At 24.4% G+C, this 20340-nt stretch overlaps 2 protein-coding genes across 2 annotated transcripts; one reads left to right on the top strand and one right to left on the bottom strand.

Moving 5' to 3' along the window:
- The first annotated feature begins 2123 nt into the window (after positions 1–2123).
- On the top strand, positions 2124–17129 carry LOC122847616 (frizzled-4). Its single transcript, XM_044145415.1, has 6 exons — positions 2124–2857; positions 2951–3194; positions 3269–3488; positions 3730–3970; positions 13598–13794; positions 16393–17129. The coding sequence occupies exons 1-6, from the start codon at positions 2649–2651 to the stop codon at positions 17127–17129; spliced, it is 1848 nt and encodes a 615-aa protein (XP_044001350.1). The 5' UTR covers positions 2124–2648.
- On the bottom strand, positions 17042–20295 carry LOC122847615 (recQ-mediated genome instability protein 1-like). Its single transcript, XM_044145414.1, has 7 exons — positions 20097–20295; positions 19886–20029; positions 19601–19804; positions 18689–19549; positions 18319–18618; positions 18156–18248; positions 17042–18066 (listed from the first exon to the last, which is right to left on the bottom strand). Exons 1-7 carry the CDS (start codon positions 20208–20210, stop codon positions 17893–17895), a joined length of 1890 nt encoding a protein of 629 aa, XP_044001349.1. The 5' UTR covers positions 20211–20295; the 3' UTR covers positions 17042–17892.
- Positions 20296–20340: the final 45 nt, after the last annotated feature.

The raw sequence follows: 20340 nt of genomic DNA, 5'->3' as shown, positions 1-20340 counted from the left end.
TTTAAAAATATTTAAATATACTTTTTCAAATAATTTTCTAAATCGGACAATTATTTTTACCTTTCTTTTTATAAATTTTCTATTCTTTTAATAAATAATCATTCAAAAAAATGAATTGATTAATTATACATCTAAACAAATATACATACAGCCAAAAAAATTTCTAAAGATTTGTCAAAAATAAAAAACAAATATTTCAAAAATAATAAATATTTTTAATTATTTAATTAATCATTAAATATTTTAATTTAAATAATGAAAAAATAAATACAAAAAGATTGAATCAAATTCATTTAAATTCCCAGGATCAAAGCACGTCAGTCATCAAACTTAAAAACATAAAAAAAAAACTTATATTATCAAATGATTTTGATATCAAATGTATAAATATATTAAACTATTTAAAATAATAAAATTTTAAAAATCATTACCTAGCAATTGTATTATTATTTTCCAAAATTTTTGTATTTTTTTTTTCTTTTAAACTAAGCTCACATACACTTGAAAAATCAAGCATGCTGTTAGTAATAACGATCAGTTTTATGAGGCTGTATTTTCTTGCTATAATTGGGCCTTGTTTATATCAATTCTCTCAATCTATATCCTCCTCATTCTCTCTCTCCCTCTGAAACATAATATATTCCTCTATTTTATCTGCAAATATAATACAATCTTTAAAAAAAAAAAATAAAACAAAACCCATTTAGTTTACAGACACAACATTGTACATTGTTCGTCTATATATAGAGAAAAAGAAAGGCCCTAAAAAAATGCAACTTTTACCAATATATAAAATTATTTAAAGAGTGTATGTGTGTGTGTTTCCCTCCAACTCTTTTGAGGCATTTATTATCAGCGTCTTTGGTTCAACTCCCTTGTTTCTCAAGTATCCTTTTTCTCCTCCTCTCAAACTCAGTAAATTTATTAGCCCCAGCTATGTAAACAATAGGGTTATGCGAATCCTTGCGTATATACTTTAATTCCAAACTTGGGCCTTATACCCTCTCTTTTACTTGTCATGCCCCATATCATGGGCCTTTTTTTCTCCCTCTTTTCATACAGCCAACTGCATTAGACATCTGTAACTGCTACTACTTCTTGCCTTATGCAAATATATATTTTTTTTTTTTGTTCTTCTTTGCATGTTTGTTTTAGGGCCCTTTTTTTCCGTTGTTGGAGGTGACTTGGGCCCAATTAATCTTGACTTTTCGAGGCGCGCTGTCTAATCAATATGCATATACAAGCAACTGATTATTTTTTATATTATTTTTATTAACTTTATTCTCCTAAAATTGCTGGTATTTAAACTTTGCCGACAATTTATATTTTTTATTTTTTCGTTACAAAGATTTTATCAATATTATATTCGGTTATTTTATTTTATTTTTTTTGATATTTGTTTTAATATATATTATGCTAACGATTCGAAATATAATGAATTTTTTATTCTCTATAGACAGTGTTTTATGATTTTTTTTTTTTTATTTTTTATTTTTAATTTTTAACTACTGATGAAGCTTTAGTTATTTATTACTTTTTTATTTTATATTCAAATTTTTTTTTCCTCAACTTGTTTGTGTGTGTATCCTGATGTTATATTAAAAATATAATTTTTCAAATAATATATACGAGGTCATTAATCTTGGTAACGATTCAAAATAAAAATATATATTTTTACCTTCAATATTTTATTTTTTTATCTTACATACAAGTTTAATTTTATCATGTTTTTTTTTTCAAACACTGAGCATTAAATAACAGGTGAAATTATAACTCCAAATCTAGTCAAAAAATTAATTTAAAAAAATCAAAAAACAAATACTTTTTTTAATGAATAAAATAAAAGAAATTTTTATACATCAACAATAAAAATTTATTCAATATTATTATTACATGAGAAATATAATCCGAATATTTATTTCCAATTGAATATTAAATTGAAAATTCAATCCAAGCAAGACGGAGAAAATTGGAGAGAAAAAGGGCTGAAAGATGAGAAAGAAAGAATTGGTCGATCAGTGGGGAATGTTCTGATCACGGTAAGGTGATGAAGTGCGGCAAGGGGAATTTTTACAACAGTGGGGATAAAAATGGGCCTCCCCACCATGATAAAAAAATAGAAGGTCATCCTGCTTTGCCGTGCTCTGCTCCGATCTTCAGTACTTCTCCGCGTTTTAATCTCAACGCATCTCTTTCAATTTTTTTGTTTTTTTTTTTCATTATTATTATTACAAAACAATAGTATTATTAATATTCAGTTTGCATCAATTCTTGCCGGACGTAAACAATTTAAAAGTCAATTTTTAATAATAAAAATACAGCATCCATGATGATTTTCCGGAAAGAATTTTATCATTTATTTATTTAACATTAGATTATTTAATTTAAGATATAAAAATATATATGACAAGTATAAATTTAACTTATCATTTATTATCGTAATAATAATGATTATATTTTTAATATAATTTGTGAGATAAACACACGTGTATGTTGATTGGTTGTTGTTGTGCTAAACTGAAATGTGATCACTTGTGTTTTGTTTAATTGTGCTAGTTAAATTTTATTATTTATTTAGTGTATTATTATTTTATTTGATTAGTGAATGTTTATTTAACTTAAAAGTGAGATAAATATTATAATTTAAAATGTTTTGGTGGCTACTGTTATTGTTGATGATGATGATGACGCAAAGTGGATTATCAACTCATGGAGTTTGTGAACCAATTAGAATTGAAATGTGTCAACGACTTGGTTATAATGTAACAACAATGCCAAATCTTGTTGGTCATGAACTTCAAACTGATGCTGATTTTACACTCAAAACTTTTAAGCCACTTATTGAATATGGATGCAGGTAAAAATTTATAAATATTATCATCGAAATTAATTGTCTAATTAATTGTTTACTTATTTTTAAAAAATTAAATATAACTTTTTTGTGTTTCAGTGGTGAATTACCATTATTTTTGTGTTCAGTATATGTACCAATGTGTACAGAAAAAGTACCATCACCAATTGGACCATGTCGTGGTCTTTGTGAACAAGTACGTGATCAATGTTATCCTGTTCTTGAAGGTTTTGGATTTCCTTGGCCAGCTGCATTAAATTGTTCAAAATTTCCACCAAAAAATGATCATCAACACATGTGCATGGAGGGTCCAGGTAAACCAGGACCAATGCATTCAAAACCGGTTAGTAAAAAAATAATATATTATGATAAATATATAAATTGTTTATTTTATTTTATTTTTAAATTCATTTACAGATTGGAGGATGTACTGGTTATGCTTATTCAGATAAATATATAATTATTAATCGTACTGGAAGATGTGCACCAATATGTGATGCAAATATATTATGGTCAACAAGTGATAAGCAAACTACTGAAACATGGATGACTATACTTGTTATCATAAGTCTTGTTTCATGTGTTACTGCTGTCGTTAGAACATTTATGCCAGCAACAAGTCGATCAAGTACTGGAGGTAAATTTAACAAAAATTTACATTAATCATTAGCTCTATACCCCCAATTGTTTTGTAAATTTATTACGTGAAAATAACAATGTAATTTCAACCATGAAAATAGAAAAGAAGAAAAATGGTCTTATTCATTTTTCATAGTAAAAATCTATTCGAAAATTAAGCGTGAAGAAAACAAAAGAAAAAAGAAAACTTCAAGTAACCCATGGTGTATTTAAGTAAAATAAAATTTTCTTTTTTACAGAAACAGCAATAAAATGGTTAACAATTTGTCATGTAATTGTTGCTATTGGTTATTTAGTACGTGTTATTGTTGGACGTACAAATATTGCATGTTCACCAACATCAACATCATTAATGTCAAAAATTTCACAAGAACAAATTATTCATCAACAACATCATTTAACACAAGATGGTCTGTCAAATGCATACTGTGCAATTGTGTTTATATTTCACTATTATTTTGGCAGTGTTGCAAGTGCATGGTAAGTTTTTCTATTTTTCTTTTTTCAAATCATTTTTACCTAAGTTTATATTTTTCTTTTCATTATTTACATTTTTAACCTTATTTTTCTCTATTCAATTTATTTTTTTATTTCTTTTTTTTCTGTGTTGCATTCATCCTCACAGTTGGGATGCTGAGTTTTGAAAAAAAAAAAAAAAAAAACAGAGAGCTGTGTTGCAATGTTTGAGAGTGAGATTTCGATATGCTATATGTGTGTGTTTGATAAAGAAAGAAAATATTGTGTGTTGTAAAGAGGTGCAGTTTTAACAATCTGGCAACAGTGTTGGGCCTGTTTCCTCGTGCTGCTAACGAGGCCTGACTCCCATCTTCCATGGGGCCCTCTTTACATTCACCTTCTATTCTCAAAAAAAACACCATCTCTCTTTTCTCTTTTTTTTTTTTTTCAAATACACTGTATCGAAAATAAAATATATATTAATAAATATCAAATGATATTACTAAAAAAATATCAAAATATTTTGTTGAAATTTTACAACAACATAAGGTATAAATATTTTTATTCGAAAAACAAAATTTTATATATTTTTCGATCATCAATGTCACGCGATTTTTTTTTACAGTAAATTTTTTCATCATTAAATTGCCAAAAGGAAAAATAAAAAAAACCATATTCATATTTTATTTTTGATCCAAGTTGTTGTTGTTTTTTTTAATTTTATTTTTATGATGATAATAATACATGTTTGGAAGGTAAATAGGTATGATACATTACATGTACTTGGCATATTGGATATGCGTGTGTGTAGAAAACCTGGACCTTTCATGATAATCTCAGTCGTAAAACAAGCTTAACTTGATTATCCAAGCAAAACGTATACAATAATAATTTTTAAATACGTTATTATTATTGTATGTGTATGTGTGGATATTGTCGTGGTTTACAAGTCAAGATGCTACATAACTGGTTGAGATGATGTTGATTGTGATATGGTTAGTTGTATATTTTTATTCTTCATCATTATCATCATCAACTTGTGTGTGTACACAGATCCAAATGGAACAACCTTTTCACATTATTTGCAATCTTGTTTCTTCGTTTTATTACTATCATTTTTTTTTTTTTTATTTTAACAAATTCCACTGTGTCCTAACAATCTCACCAATGATTGTAAAAAATATCTTCTGGACCTCGGAAGTATACTTCACTTTGTTGCATTTGTTTTTTTTTTCATCTCACATTTTTCGATAAAATTTCTTTTTTTTTTCTATATAATTTATTAATAATATTGCTTAATTATTACGAGGACATTTTAATCATGTTAATGAGTCAATCAATGTTGTTGTAAACTGGTTTACAAAATTGGCCTAGTTATTTATTTTTTCTATATGTTTTAATATATATATTTATAAACGTGAGAAATTATATATATTTTTTTTTCAATTATTCAATGGGTTGTTGTATATTTTATTCTTGTTACTGCCAAGACTGATTAACTCTTGTATATAATAATATATTTAAATGCATATACAAGACGTAAATATAATGAAGAAAAAAAATAAAATAAATTCAGGAGCATGGTAGTAGAAATGAGATCACGAAATTTTGTATATAAAAGGGCGGTGCACAAAGATTTTGGAGTAAGTGTATTATGAAAAAAAAAAAAGAGTAAAAGAAATTTTAAATATAAAAATAATAATAATAGTATATAGCATAAAAGGAGATGAGATATGAAAGAGGGTTTTAAGTAAAAGACAGAACAATGCACCAAGGTTTTTGGTGGTGCTAAAGGGCGACGTCGTCGTCTTCTTCGTCGTCATGAAGTCCGGCTTACCTGGTATGTCCGCAGGGTGCGATGTTTATCGGCTCTTTCGATGTAAATTATGGCGGTTCTCTACGATATATATGCGCTTTTTCATCCTTTACATTTTACCTTTATATTCGTATTGCCTTTTTTTTTTTTTTTTCATTTTATACTGGCCCACCAATATACAACCTGGAATTTTTTTTATTTATTTATTTTCATCATTTTGCGAGGGCGTTTATCTCATTGGTGTATTATATTTATTTATTTTTAAATTAAACTACAATATTTATGAATTTAATTTATTTCATCATTACAAGTATTGTGGTGTTAGAGTCAAAAAGACACAAGTGCCATTTTAATAATTTTATTTATTAAAAAAAAGCTAACAAGGAAATAAGTATAATAATTTTTTTTGATAAATAATTTGTTTATCCCATTTGAAAGTATTTCAGCTAGACAATATTTGATTTAATAGTAAAAATAGTTTATGTCACGTGTGTTAAAAATAAAGAGGCGTATCTACATGATAATAATTATAAACTATTAATTTTTAATAGTAAAAAATATGTTGAATATAATGAAAATATTATTGTTTAATTTTAATTTACAAATTTTCATTTGATATGTATTTAATATACATAAACAATAAATAATAATAAATAATATCAATAATAAAAATAAAGCTTGTTAAATTTTTATAACGTCATTTCATTGGCTCAATGATTTTTCAATGATTTAATATTTCTCTAGCAATTTAAAAAACCTTTCGTAAAACTTTCATCAATTTATTAAGACAAAAAAAACGAAAAAAAAATTGTGTGTTTAACAATTACTTATGGTAAATAAAATATGCTATTCTAAAATTATATAAAATTAATATATTCACACTTGAAACAATTTAAATAATTTATTGATTTCTATTTAATTTTTTTGCTTGTTCATCTTTTATATTGGGATAAGTAGGCCAGCATTTATTTATGGTCTTGTTTGTGTACACTGTACCTTTCGTGTAAATAATTGGAAAGTCGTTGTCCATATCTAATGAGTATAATGTCTATTTTTGGTTAATATTTATTTACTTAATTAATTTATCCATATAGTATAATATAATTTTCTAAACAATAATCATCTTGAATTATTCATTTTTTCTTATTAAAATATTATAACCAAGTTTATTTATTATATATTTCAAATGATTATTAATATTTTTTTTTTTTCATTTTAAATATACGCCAATGGTCATGAGAACGAGGGTATATATACAGAAATTTTTTTTGAATCTCGGTTGGGAATATATAAGAAGAAGGTAGTCGGTCAGTTTCATGTTTCTTTTTTCTCTTGTTCACCTCTCTGCCTCTCAAGTTTCTCGACCGTCTCGAAGAATAAAACCAAGTATTAAAAAAATAAAAAAAGGACCCTCACCCTCATCCTTCAACAGTAAAAAAAAAAATATACATAAAAAAAAACCCCACAAAATGGGCATAGAGAGAGCGAGTGAAAGAAAACGAAGTGAAGAGAAAAAAAAAGCGTAGAGTAGATGCAAAGAATGGCTGGTCCATTATATATTTCGAGGGAGGAAAAAGAGGCGGAATATATGTAGAATATATTTTTCAAAGTCGGATATATATAAAATTTATCAATTAAAAAAAAATGTATATATTCAACGAGATTCTCTTTACTAAATTACAAGACTCATTGTGTCGACATGTTAAAATTATTATTTTTCAACTTTCTAATTTGTTTTTTTTTTTTTGGTTTGTCATTTATTGAATTTAAATAAAGGGCTGATTTGTTATTTAACATTGAGAAGATGAACCTTTTTTTTCTTCGTAGAATCAAGGGTGTCCAGATGTTGCAATCTGGCGTCTATATGCTTGTGTGCACTTGACTTTTGAATAACCAAAGATGCTGATTATTCCACCTAAATGAACGGATATTTAAGCCACCTGTTTTTTAACATAATTAATTTTTATTTTAACTTGTTAATGATTCAAAGAATAATCAACATAATTAAAATATACAAATAGATATTATTTTTTATAAATTAAAATATATAGATCATTAATTAATCATCAATTTTGTAATGATCATTTAATGAAAAGAAAAAAAAATCAAATATAGTTTTTTTTTTATATTTTACACATGATTAAAAAAACAATATTAAATTCATTTTATAAAAATTTAATTTGTCTACAAGTATTTAAATTAATGATTATATTTTTATTATTCAAGAATTTTATTACTTACACATTGAAATAAATATATTTTATTTAAATTTTATTTTTCTTCGTGTTTTTATGTTTTTTAAAGTAATTTTTTTTTTTTTTTTTATTTTATATTTAATTTATTGTTGAGTAACAGGTGATAATAAAAAAATAGTGAATACTAAAGTTGAGATTTTGTTGAATTTGTTGACTGGTTTTTTTTTTTTTATTATTATTTTTTTTTTTTGAAACTATATACATGTGAAGAGAGAAGGCGTAACGACTTGCTAACTAACAAAACAAACATCAAGTCGACTAGTACCCTTCTCATCTTGTTGATTATATACCCCGGAGGGTAAAAATAAATAATAAAAAAAAATTTATACACAGAAAAAGATGGCAAGATCGCAGTGAAGAAAAGAGAAAAATATTTGATGGGATAAAGTCGATTTTTGCCTTGGGCTCATTATACTGACTCAAAATGTCTCGTGATGAAAGATTCAAAAACCTGTATAAATTTTAGTATATAATCTAAACAAAAAATAAATTATATCAATATATAATAAACCATCAATTGAATAAACCAAAAAAAAAAAAGACATATTAAATTGTTTTACTAACGAAAGGGCCACTGCTATAAAAATGTATTAATGAAAATTCTTTTATGTAATTTTAATCTCTCAATTTTACGTACTCATATTTCTCGGTTGGAATTTTTTATATTATATATTTTTATTGTTTATTCTTGTTGAAATTATTAATAGTGACATTTTTAAATTTTTTCTATACATATAGTATGTATAGTTGATATTATTAAAACATTGTTGAAATGTGAAATTAGACACTGATAAAATCCACACTAAGGCTGGATATTTTTAAAACAACATGAAATACATAAATAAAATCATTGAAAAATTAATTTCCATTTTTAAATTATTTATAATTATAATTATTAGCTTTTTTTGTATTATTCAATAAATTTAATTGTCGCAATAGTTTTATGTTTAATTTCGAAAAAATAAATAAAATCATTGGACTTTTCATTTATATTATAGATGATTTTAAAACACCAAAATTATTTTAAATTATTTTCAATTTTTAAATAATCATCAAAATAAACAAGTCTCTCTAAATTATAAACAATTATTTTCCAACTATTTTTATAATAGCTCATTAAATATTGATTGATAAATTTTAAAACGATAAACATACTCAAAATAATTAACTGAAACATATCGAAATGCAAAAAAATATATATTTTATAATTTAAAAATTTAAATGCCATCTGATTAAGTTTAACAACACACTCTTAATAAATCATTAAAAAAAAAAAAAAAAAAAACTATTAATAATTACATAAAGTAAAATCATTGATATTTTAAAAAAACCAAAATAATTTTGAATTATTTAAATATTTTATAAGCCAGTATAAATTTCCTCAAATTAAAAAATTATTTCATCAAACTTTTCTCAAGTCTTATTTTTAAATTCAACATTTAAACTCACATGCGATTAACAATTTGCCTTTTCTCCACTGTACATAAAACAAACACCATGATATATATAAAAAAAAAAATAAAATAATCTCAATTTCTTGTAAACACAATTAATCTAATTTTGGAGCAGATTATTTTATTTATTCTTTCTCATCTTGTGTGTCATAAATTCAGTGAATTGGCAGCACGTGTGGATATCAAGCATGACACAAGGAAATACAAAATTTTTTTTATATTTACAAATTTTTAAATTTTGGTCAACACGTGCTCTCAGGGCGTATCTCCTCAATCTATTTTTAACCATAATTAAAAATAAGAAATATTAAATTCACTAATGAGCTGATTATGTGTCTTGTTAAATTAATTTCTATATAGAAATTTCTATAGAATCGAAATAAAAATAACATGTTAAATATTTATCAATAAATTTCTACTTGATAATAAAAAAAAATAAAATTTATAAAATCATAATAAAACAAACAGAGATGATTACACACGAAGGTAGAAAATAACAATTATCAAAAGGGAGTTGTTGTTCATATAACTCACAATAATTCTTGAGTTCATCTTGTTTGGCATATAATAAACTACACAAGCCAATTGGCTGGATGCTTTGCAATCAGACTCTCTTAAGATAAATAATAATAAAAAAAAAAAAAAATAAATTAAAAACTGATGGGTTGGTACAAGAGTTGGCTAAAGATTTAAAATGAAAAAAAAAAAAAAAAGAAGAAGAAGGACTGGTTTATATATACTTTGGGTCTTTGGTACAACATTGAATCAGATTTGCACGTCGACGTTGATGACGGTGATGACGATCCGTGGCATTTAACATGTACACTTGCTATGTAATATTATGGAAAAATTCATGCACGCACGTATTTCATCGTGTTACTAATATACACACACATACATGTAGAAATATTAAACAACACACATGCCAATTATTTTTAAATGTAATTATAAATTACAGGCTTTTGATGCAGTCAAGCTTGCCAAACAATTTATCCATGATAATGTATACATTTTATTTTTATAATATACTTAAAAAGATATTTTTTTTTTTTCACCTTGTTAACTTTTCAACGAGGGTGACGGATCTTTGAATTATTTTCATGTCGAATTTTTTATGCAGTTATCAATTTTCTCTTTAAATATTTATATTAACAATATCTTGTTGAATTCGAAATCGAATAATGCAGCGTCGAAATTAGATCAATTGTGTTTACAAGAAATTGTGATTATTTTTTTTTTTTTATATATATCATGGTGTTTGTTTTATGTACAGTAGAGAAAAGGAAAATTGTTAATCGCATGTGAGTTTAAATGTTGAATTTAAAAATAAGACTTGAGAAAAGTTTGATGAAATAATTTTTTAATTTGAGGAAATTTATACTGGCTTATAAAATATTTAAATAATTCAAAATTATTTTGGTTTTTTTAAAATATCAATGATTTTACTTTATGTAATTATTAATAGTTTTTTTTTTTTTTTTTTTTAATGATTTATTTAGAGTGTGTTGTTAAACTTGATCAGATGGCATTTAAATTTTTAAATTATAAAATATATATTTTTTGCATCGATATGTTTCAGTTAATTATTTTGAGTATGTTTATCGTTTTAAAATTTATCAATCAATATTTAATGAGCTATTATAAAAATAGTTGGAAAATAATTGTTTATAATTTAGAGAGACTTGTTTGTTTTGATGATTATTTAAAAATTGAAAATAATTTAAAATAATTTTGGTGTTGCAAAATCATCTATAATATAAATGAAAAGTCCAATGATTTTATTTATTTTTTCGAAATTAAACATAAAACTATTGCGACAATTAAATTTATTGAATAATACAAAAAAAGCTAATAATTATAATTATAAATAATTTAAAAATGGAAATTAATTTTTCAATGATTTTATTTATGTATTTCATGTTGTTTTAAAATATCCAGCCTTAGTGTGGATTTTATCAGTGTCTAATTTCACATTTCAACAATGTTTTAATAATATCAACTATACATACTATATGTATAGAAAAAATTTAAAAATGTCACTATTAATAATTTCAACAAGAATAAACAATAAAAATATAATATAAAAAATTCCAATCGAGAAATATGAGTACGTAAAATTACAAGGGACTAAAATTAAAAAAAAATAAAATGCAAAGAAGGTGAAATAAAAAAAAAACAAAACGTGTCAAGTGTCTTTTCTCGTGTGTTGGTTCAATAATAATTATTATAATGTACATCATATAATAATGTAGTGTTCACTGTCATCAAGATGATATTCCAGGAGGCGCGAAGTAAACGACTGCTCCATCATTTACAAGTATTCACAAGTTAGTTTGCTCTGCTCTTCACATAACATCCTGAATGAATAAGTGAGCAAAAAATAAATGTACTTTCAATGTTTGACGAGTTCCGCATAAGTCAACGGTAGCCCATCATCATCAACATCACCATCACCATCTCATCCATGTCACCATAGAAAAAAATAAAACAATAGTTAATTATTTTTACTCCTCAAATTTAATGAATAAAATATTTACCATTATTTATTTATCATTATATTCAAACTAAACATTTATATAAATTTATTTTTATATTTATTTCAAGTATGCATTTTCAAATGCGTGCATTCCCATCGGGCATTCCATAAGGTGTTAACGCCTTGTTAGACTCGTCTTATTTTTTTAACATTTTTTTTATTTCGAAACTCTCAACTCGAGAAGACCCTTTCTTGCCTCAAGTGGAAAGAGGTAAAAAAGTGAAAGAGGATGTCGGTCGAGTTAAATTTCTTGGCTATACGAGGCCAAAGGAAGAAAAATAATTTAAAAAAAAAACTACTTCAATGAACAACCAACAGAAAGTAAAACAAAAGAGTCTCAACGTAATTTTATTTTTCAACTCAATATATTTATTTTTTCTTTTCCTTTTTGTTAATTATTTATATATATTTAAATTTTTTTTAAAAAATGATTTATATATTTATATTATTGATGATGTTAAAAATAAAAAATATTAAACAGACTTGTTCATTATCCTCATGAATATATTAAATCATATTAAATCATTTATCACTCTTAAAATTTGCCCAGTTAATATATAAAAAAAAATTAATATTTCATTCATTTAAAATTAAATTTAATAAATTCGAGGTCAATATCTTGATAATGACTTGTGATAATTGCATGTTCATAAACACGTTGAAAAGTATAATTAAATTAAACTTCATAAACAATTACAAACAATGTTTATAAATATAAAAATTTTATATATTTAAAATAAATTAACATTATTTAACACATATAACATAAATACTTATTCACATGAATTAATTTTATCACATTGGAATTTTTATTTCATATCTATAAAAACGTGTTTTTTATACAAATTTTATATATATATTTTTTCAAAATAAAAATCTTGTATTCTGTGTTTAAGAGATGCATGATTAATTAGTCAAGAAATAAACTGGTTAAAACAAGGTAGACAAAATATAAAAGAAAATAAAAAAAAAATAAATTATATAAAATAAAGGATGCAAGAAGAGATCATCTCTCCTTCATCTAAATCCTTTCACACACACACAGGTACAAAAACAACAACAACAATAACAACAACAACAACAACAAAAATATGAACAACGTGTTCAAAAGCAAATGAACAAGACAAAGATAAAATAAAATATAAAAGAGTAAAGAAGAAACTGGTTATAGGTAACTTGGCATGCGTTGAATGGTACACGGTTATGCTTGGTTTAGTTCTGGGCCTGATGGTTTCAACCAAGTCCCAAGATTCTTCATCGTTTCTTTGTTGTTCAATATATATATTCTTTCTTCAATCCAACTACTATTCTTACCTTTTTATTTTTTATTGTTATTTTGCTTTTTGCATGCTGGGATTTATTTCTCTTTTTTTTTTTCATTTTTCTCTTTGAATACTGGCCATTGCAAATCCAGAAGACACCACCTTGTTTTCTTCAGTTCAAAGGTGTTGACCATGAAGGCGCGTGCGATACTACATCGACCCCCCAACTGTATTTATTTATTTTTTATTTTTAATCGAAAGAAAATTGTATTTTTTTTTTGTATCGAAATTTTTGTTTTTATTAATTTTTATTTTTTTTGGTTTTCAGGTGGGTCGTTGTTTGTGGATGGTGTTATCAATCAATTAAAAAATCAATTCGTATTAGTGATGGAAAAGGTACCAAAGATGATTTTGGTCCAGAAAAAGGTTGTTCAAAATTAGGAGCATTTGCTGCTTGGATATTACCAGGTGTTCATACATTGGCTGTATTTATAACACGTGATGTTGATGCTGATGAATTAACTGGTAATTATTGATGAAAAATAATAATTTTTTAAGACTAGATAAATAAAATTTTGCTCTTATCAATCAACTATCATTTTCGAATAATATCATCATCAAATTTTAGCAAAAAAATGATTAAATTTAATGAAATTTCAATCTAAAAAAATATGAAATTTCAATATTCATTCATCATCAAATATTTCTAATAATTTCTCATTCAAATTATAATTATTTCTACGATAAAAATAAAACTCTTTCGCTGAGATTATTTAAAATTTAAATAACCAATGAAATAATCATCAAAAAAAAATTAATCCAACGATAAAAAAATCTCAATTTTAATTTACAAAATAATCAATTACCATACAGATGGTCTGAAAAAAAAAATAAAAATTTTATTCAACATAAAAATATTATCAGTTGAAAGTGTTTAAACACACGATAAGATAAATTCCAATAAAAAAAAAAATATATCTCATTTATATATCATTACCTGGTAACACTATCAAATTATTTTATTTTAAATAATAAATTTTAATTATTAACAGCTACTGTAATATAATAACTAAAAAACAAAAAAAAAAAATAATGATATTATTTTTCAAGTATTGTTTTAATGTTCTATTTTAAATTTTATTTTATTTTTTTTATTTTTGTGGCTGCATTCCAATTGATTTTGCCATTGTAAATCGTTAAAAAAAGCTTGGCTTTGGTTTACTTTGGTTCACTTTGGTTTATGCTAATTTAACCTTGTTTATACTTTGAATGTGAGGATTATCTTGAGAGTTAAATAAATGTAGAATATTTTTCTGTATATTTAAAAATCTATTTTTACATTGTATATATATTTTTCAATACAAAATTTACAATTTATTTTAAAGTCAATTGTTTGGTATTTAAATTTTCAAAAATTTATATTTTTCTGTAAAATTAGCTGGTTTTACTCGAGGTAAATATGATGACTATACTCTCTAAGTTTTATCCAATCTTTCAAGACACAAAAATAAATTGAAAATAAAAATAAAAAATAATGTTTGTGGTTCGTAGCAAAACGAGATGGCATCGACATCCCACGATCATTTAAGCCACAAGTTGCATTCTCCTGAGGGCACTTTAGAGTTCACCTGTAATTTTTATTTTTTTTTTTATAAAAAAAAAATATCATTATAATCATATACAATAAAAAAAATTATTTATTTATATTATTTTTTTAATCATCAATATTATTTACACAAAAATTTCTATTAAAATTAATTTTTAATAGAAAAAAAAAAAAAGTAAATAATAGTTTTATTTTATTTCTAAACTTTTTTAACAATCAAAAATTTATAAAATATATACAACAATAAATTATTTGACTTTTTGGTATTTTAAAAAAGTTTAAAAAATAAATAAAAGGGACTAAAAATGGGCGAGGGGGACATTGACAAGCTGAACAGTAGGTTTTGAACTCGATTTCATTTGCATTGAATGTCGCGGCAAGTTCTTTTAGACATCAACAAAATAGAAGCCGACCAAATAATAATTTTACCAACACATATATCTTTAAACTACACTATAATACCAAAAAATGTGTATATATTTTTCAAAAAAAAAAATAAATAAATAACTAAAGTACTTAAAAAATAACAATCAAATTTAGCTTGAAGAAAAAATGAGCAAGTAAAAATCGAGTCTTGAGCCTGGATGGTAAAGCAATTTAGATGGCTCCAATGAGATATTTTAAAGCATACATATTGTGCACACTTAAATACATACATTTTAAAATATATTTTTTTATATATCTTGTTTGATAATAATACACAGTACTGTGTATCAAGTGAAAGAGATTTTAGCATGTTGATAACACCAACAACAACAACAATCCATGCAGTAAAATATTATTTAAATGATCCATTGATAAATATATATAATTTAATATTATTTAAAAAAATTTTAATTAATATTTTTAAATTAAAAATAATACAATTGTTATAAATTATTTAATTATTTCAATCAAGATTAAAAAAATATTATTAAATTTCTATTTAGAAAAATTATCGAAATTTTTTTTCGATTAAAAATTTCGATAATTATTTAGTGTTGATGTTGATGATGGTAGGTCAGTATTGTCAAAATTTAAAAGAATTTATATATGTTTGCCAAGTTGAAAGTTCGGAATGTCCACAAGTGGTCTGGATCACCTCCAGACATTTGACATACCACACCCCTTGGAGGAAGACAAGCTCTCCCGGAAACCGGATCACAAATTCTTCATCTCATTCTCCTTTATTTTTATAAAATTATATTTTTTTTTTTTTTAAACTCTACTTTTGTCTTATTCACTTATCTCGTGAGACACAGTCACGCATCATTTTTTTTTTTTTTCATTTATTTTTAACACACAATTTCTGATATTTCTTTTGAAATTTTTTTTTAATCATTTAACAGCTGTAACTGCAATTCACCATCAGTATCTCAAATTAACGAGTTCATCAGTAAATTCCTTTCTGCAATTTTTTTTTTCGACAGTTTAAAATTTTTTATAATATTTTTTTAAAATTTATTATTTTATCTTTTACATCATCATACAGGTGTTGAATAAATAAAATATATTAAATTTTATTTTTATGATTACAGGTAGCTGTTTTGCTGGACAACAAAAAACTCGTTCACTATTATTTTTAGTATTGATACCACAATTTTTATATATAACAATTGGACTAACATTTTTAATATGTGGATTAGCAACAATGTTATTTCGTCGTCCTCCAATAAAAACAACAATACAACCACAAATTAATCAAATTCATACAAATCCATTAGTACGACAACGTGAATTACGTTCACCAATTGATAATCAACGTCAACAAAAATGGTTATTACGTCATGTTTGTGGTTTTGCATTAACATATTTAATTATAATGATATTATTATTATGTATAACAACATATGAATGGTTAAAACGTGATTCATGGTTGGTATCATCAAAACCAACTGATACTAAATACGAGCGTTCACGTCCATCATTTTATATATTTTTATTTAAATTAACATTGACTCTGGGAAGTGGTGCAGTTGCAGCATTATGGATATTACTACCAAGTATTACAAATATATTATGTAAAATATCACCATACAAACAATCACCACAAAAATGTTATCCACAACAATGTAATTTATCTGTTACACATTGTTATACACCAACATCAACGACATCATTACCACATCAAAATCAACATTTGGGATATATATCACCATCATTTAATTCACACTACTCACATAATCATCAACGATCAATGAGTCTACCTCATAGAAGTCATAAAAAACCAAGAAAACACAGAAAATATCACAGTGGTAGCGAAACACAAGTCTAGATTTAATTATCATTTATAATTTTTTTCTTTCATTTGTATATTTTCTTTTTTTTTTTTTAAATCATTTGACCATCTCAGTTTGTCATTTTGGTCTTTGTAAATACTTGTAAAGTCTTTTTTTTTCACCTTATTACAACAATTGTATACGTAATTATTTTTTAAATAATTAATAAGCTTTTTAAAATGTAAAAAACATTTATTTTATCATAAAATTTATAAAAAAAAATAGTAAATTTTATTTGATAATTAATTATTATTATGTATTTTTTATTTGTGATATAAAAAATTTGTTTTTACTTATGATAAAAAAAGTAAATAAAGCTTCTTTTTTAGTTTTAATTATAATTTTAAGAATTTATGTATTTGTAAATTTTTCTTATTGTATTTAATAAACGTAAAATGTTTTTTTTTTTTAAATAAAAAAAAAATTGCTATTGATATTGTTGTTTTTGTTTGTTTAATTGTGGTATTTTTTTTTTCGTTTTATAAGAATTTTTTGTGTATGAATGATGTTTTTGTTGTGGTTTAAATGAGAGGTGTGATTGTCCTGCATTTGGTGGACAATAGTTTTAGTTTCAGTGTGATTGATGCTATTCACACGAAGACATGCTTGAAGAACAAATGAAAATTAAACTCAACATATTCTTTTGATATAAAAATTTATTACTAAGCTTTTTTAGCTAAAAGAAATTAAGAAAAAAAAAAACATTATAATAGAGATGAATATTTTACAATGGCTTAGAATATATTTGAAAAAAGGATTTTAATTTATTTGTGGTTTATGATATCCAAGTTGTCGCATTGTTAGCAAAACATTTCTACGTTCTTGGTCAGTCATGTCTGTTATTTTGACAATAGCTGGTGTTCGATTTGGAAAAAAATCAATATCCAAAAAAGCATCTAGAACTAGAATCTTATTCTCAGCTTCAGACAATTGCTAGAAATTTTAAAAATTATATTTTTATTATTTATAATATTAACAAGATTTGTTGTAAAATATTTTTGTTTTTCTTGTTTAAAATTTACCTGGCGTAGCTTTTGTTCAACTGTTGGATCAGATTTCATTTTTTTCATTTTTTTAAAATCACTTACACTCATTCCAATGATTGATTTCATAAGCTAAAATAAAAAAATAAATATGCAATTTAAAATTAAGTTGTAAATATATTTGAGTTAATTGTATTAGTACCTCTGGATCAACTGTAACATCAAGATGTCCAGTACCATCTTTGACAATTAAATCTAGCTTCCATTCAAGATGATTTTTCGTTAAACCTCTTAGACGTTTAACTCTTCCATGTATTTTTTTTCTAACAGTATCATTTGTCCAATTTGTTTTTTCAATTTCACATATAAAATCACACATACGTTTAACTGGTTCTGGTTTTTTTAGAAAATCTGTTATTTTTTTGTTTGGAGGTGGTTTTGGTGTTGTTTTAGCTACTGGTGGTTTTAATTTCGTTGTTGGTGACCAAGATCCAGATGCAACCTAAATAAAATAACATCATTAAATTATCAATTTATAAAACTTTGTAATTTTTATTATTCAAATAATTTACCGTTGATTTTTTGGCACTTGTTGATGTACTTGATGATGTTGATGGAGCATTTGTTGAATTATTATTTTGTTTATTATTATCAGAAAATTTTTTTAATGATTCTTCTAAAGCTTTTTGTGTCAATAAATCATCATCAAAATCAAAGTCCATATCATCGAAAATTTCTAATTCAGCATTTTGATTATTTTTATTATCTTTAATTGATTTTGTCTCAACAGATTTTGAGGTAGTTGAATTATTTGTTGAATTATTTTTATCTACTGACAAAGCCAAATTTGATGTTGATTGTGATAATCGATCAACCTTTTCAGAATTTGAATTGGAATTATTATTCATTGATGTATATTCATTTGTTGACATGGCCATTGCCATAATTTCATCGTCATCATCATCAGGAAAATCAATGACTTCATCTTCAACAACAACTGGATCAAACAAAACAGGTAATTCATTAAATGCTTCACTTTTTCTTGCACCAACTGGTGTCATCATTTTTTGTATTGCTTGATTATTTTTAGATAATACTGGTTTTGTAATTTTAGTATTATTTTTTTGATGATTTTGTGATGACTCAATTAATGTTAATTCATCATCATCAATTTCAAAATCTTCAGCAAATAATTCATCAACTTTATCTTGTGTTGTATCAGCATCATCAGTATTTTCATTGTCATTATATGGATCTGGATTTTCTGGTAAATTTAATGCACGTGCAAATACATTTTCTGGTGCATTTTTAATTAATAATGAATCAACTTCACCAGCAAGTAATTCAAAATTTGATTCTTCAAGCATAATAACACCTCGTCTACATGTTACTGGACCCTTTATTATAACTTTAAAACCTGGAAGTATATTTTCCTTGATATGAAAAATAATATATCATTCAAATTATTTTATTATAAAACCTACTTTTAATGTTCTTATTGATTTATGTTCAATAGCAATAACATCTTGAACACCATCTGTTAAAAATAATTGCATCATTCTGTTACTTTTTGGTTCCCATGGTTGTGTTTGTTCTGATTCTGTTATTTCAATATTAGCATTTGATATCTTTCTAATTTGTTCAAGTTGTTTGTATTTTGATGTTGATATATCATATGCTTTTTCCATCTGAATGACATTAAACATTGCTCAATTGCTTCAACATATTTTTTATTTGTTAATTAACAATTGAAATTCTTTCAAACTTACCTGAAGAATATAATTACCAGGCAATGTTGTACATGTCATTTGTCCTAAATTTTTTGGTAAACATCCTTTTTCATTACAAATTTCTCGTAAATCACTCAGTGAAAATTGTGTTGTGATGAATGTTATTGTCTCATTGTCAGATGCCTGGTAAAATAAATATATCAAATTATTAATTAACACATTATTTATATTAAAATTATAATTAACCTACATTTGTATTATCATGAGTCAAATAATAACTGACACAATCACTCAACCAGTGATCATTCATTTCATAATGACGACTTTTTAATATTTTTTTATACTTTTCAACTTTAAAATTCATTTTTAAAATTGCAATTGTAATTATTTATAATTTTATTTTTCAAACAATATTGTTGTTGTTGTTGTTGTTAAGATTTGTCAAAACTTTTTTACCAACACAACAAATTAGTCCACTTATCTACTGGCGTTTC

This window comes from Aphidius gifuensis, linkage group LG1 (assembly GCF_014905175.1).
Source record: "Aphidius gifuensis isolate YNYX2018 linkage group LG1, ASM1490517v1, whole genome shotgun sequence".
Classification (NCBI taxonomy): Eukaryota; Metazoa; Arthropoda; class Insecta; order Hymenoptera; family Braconidae; genus Aphidius; species Aphidius gifuensis.
The sequence above is the reverse complement of the archived record's forward strand: the minus strand, read 5'-3'. Positions and strand labels throughout refer to the sequence as shown.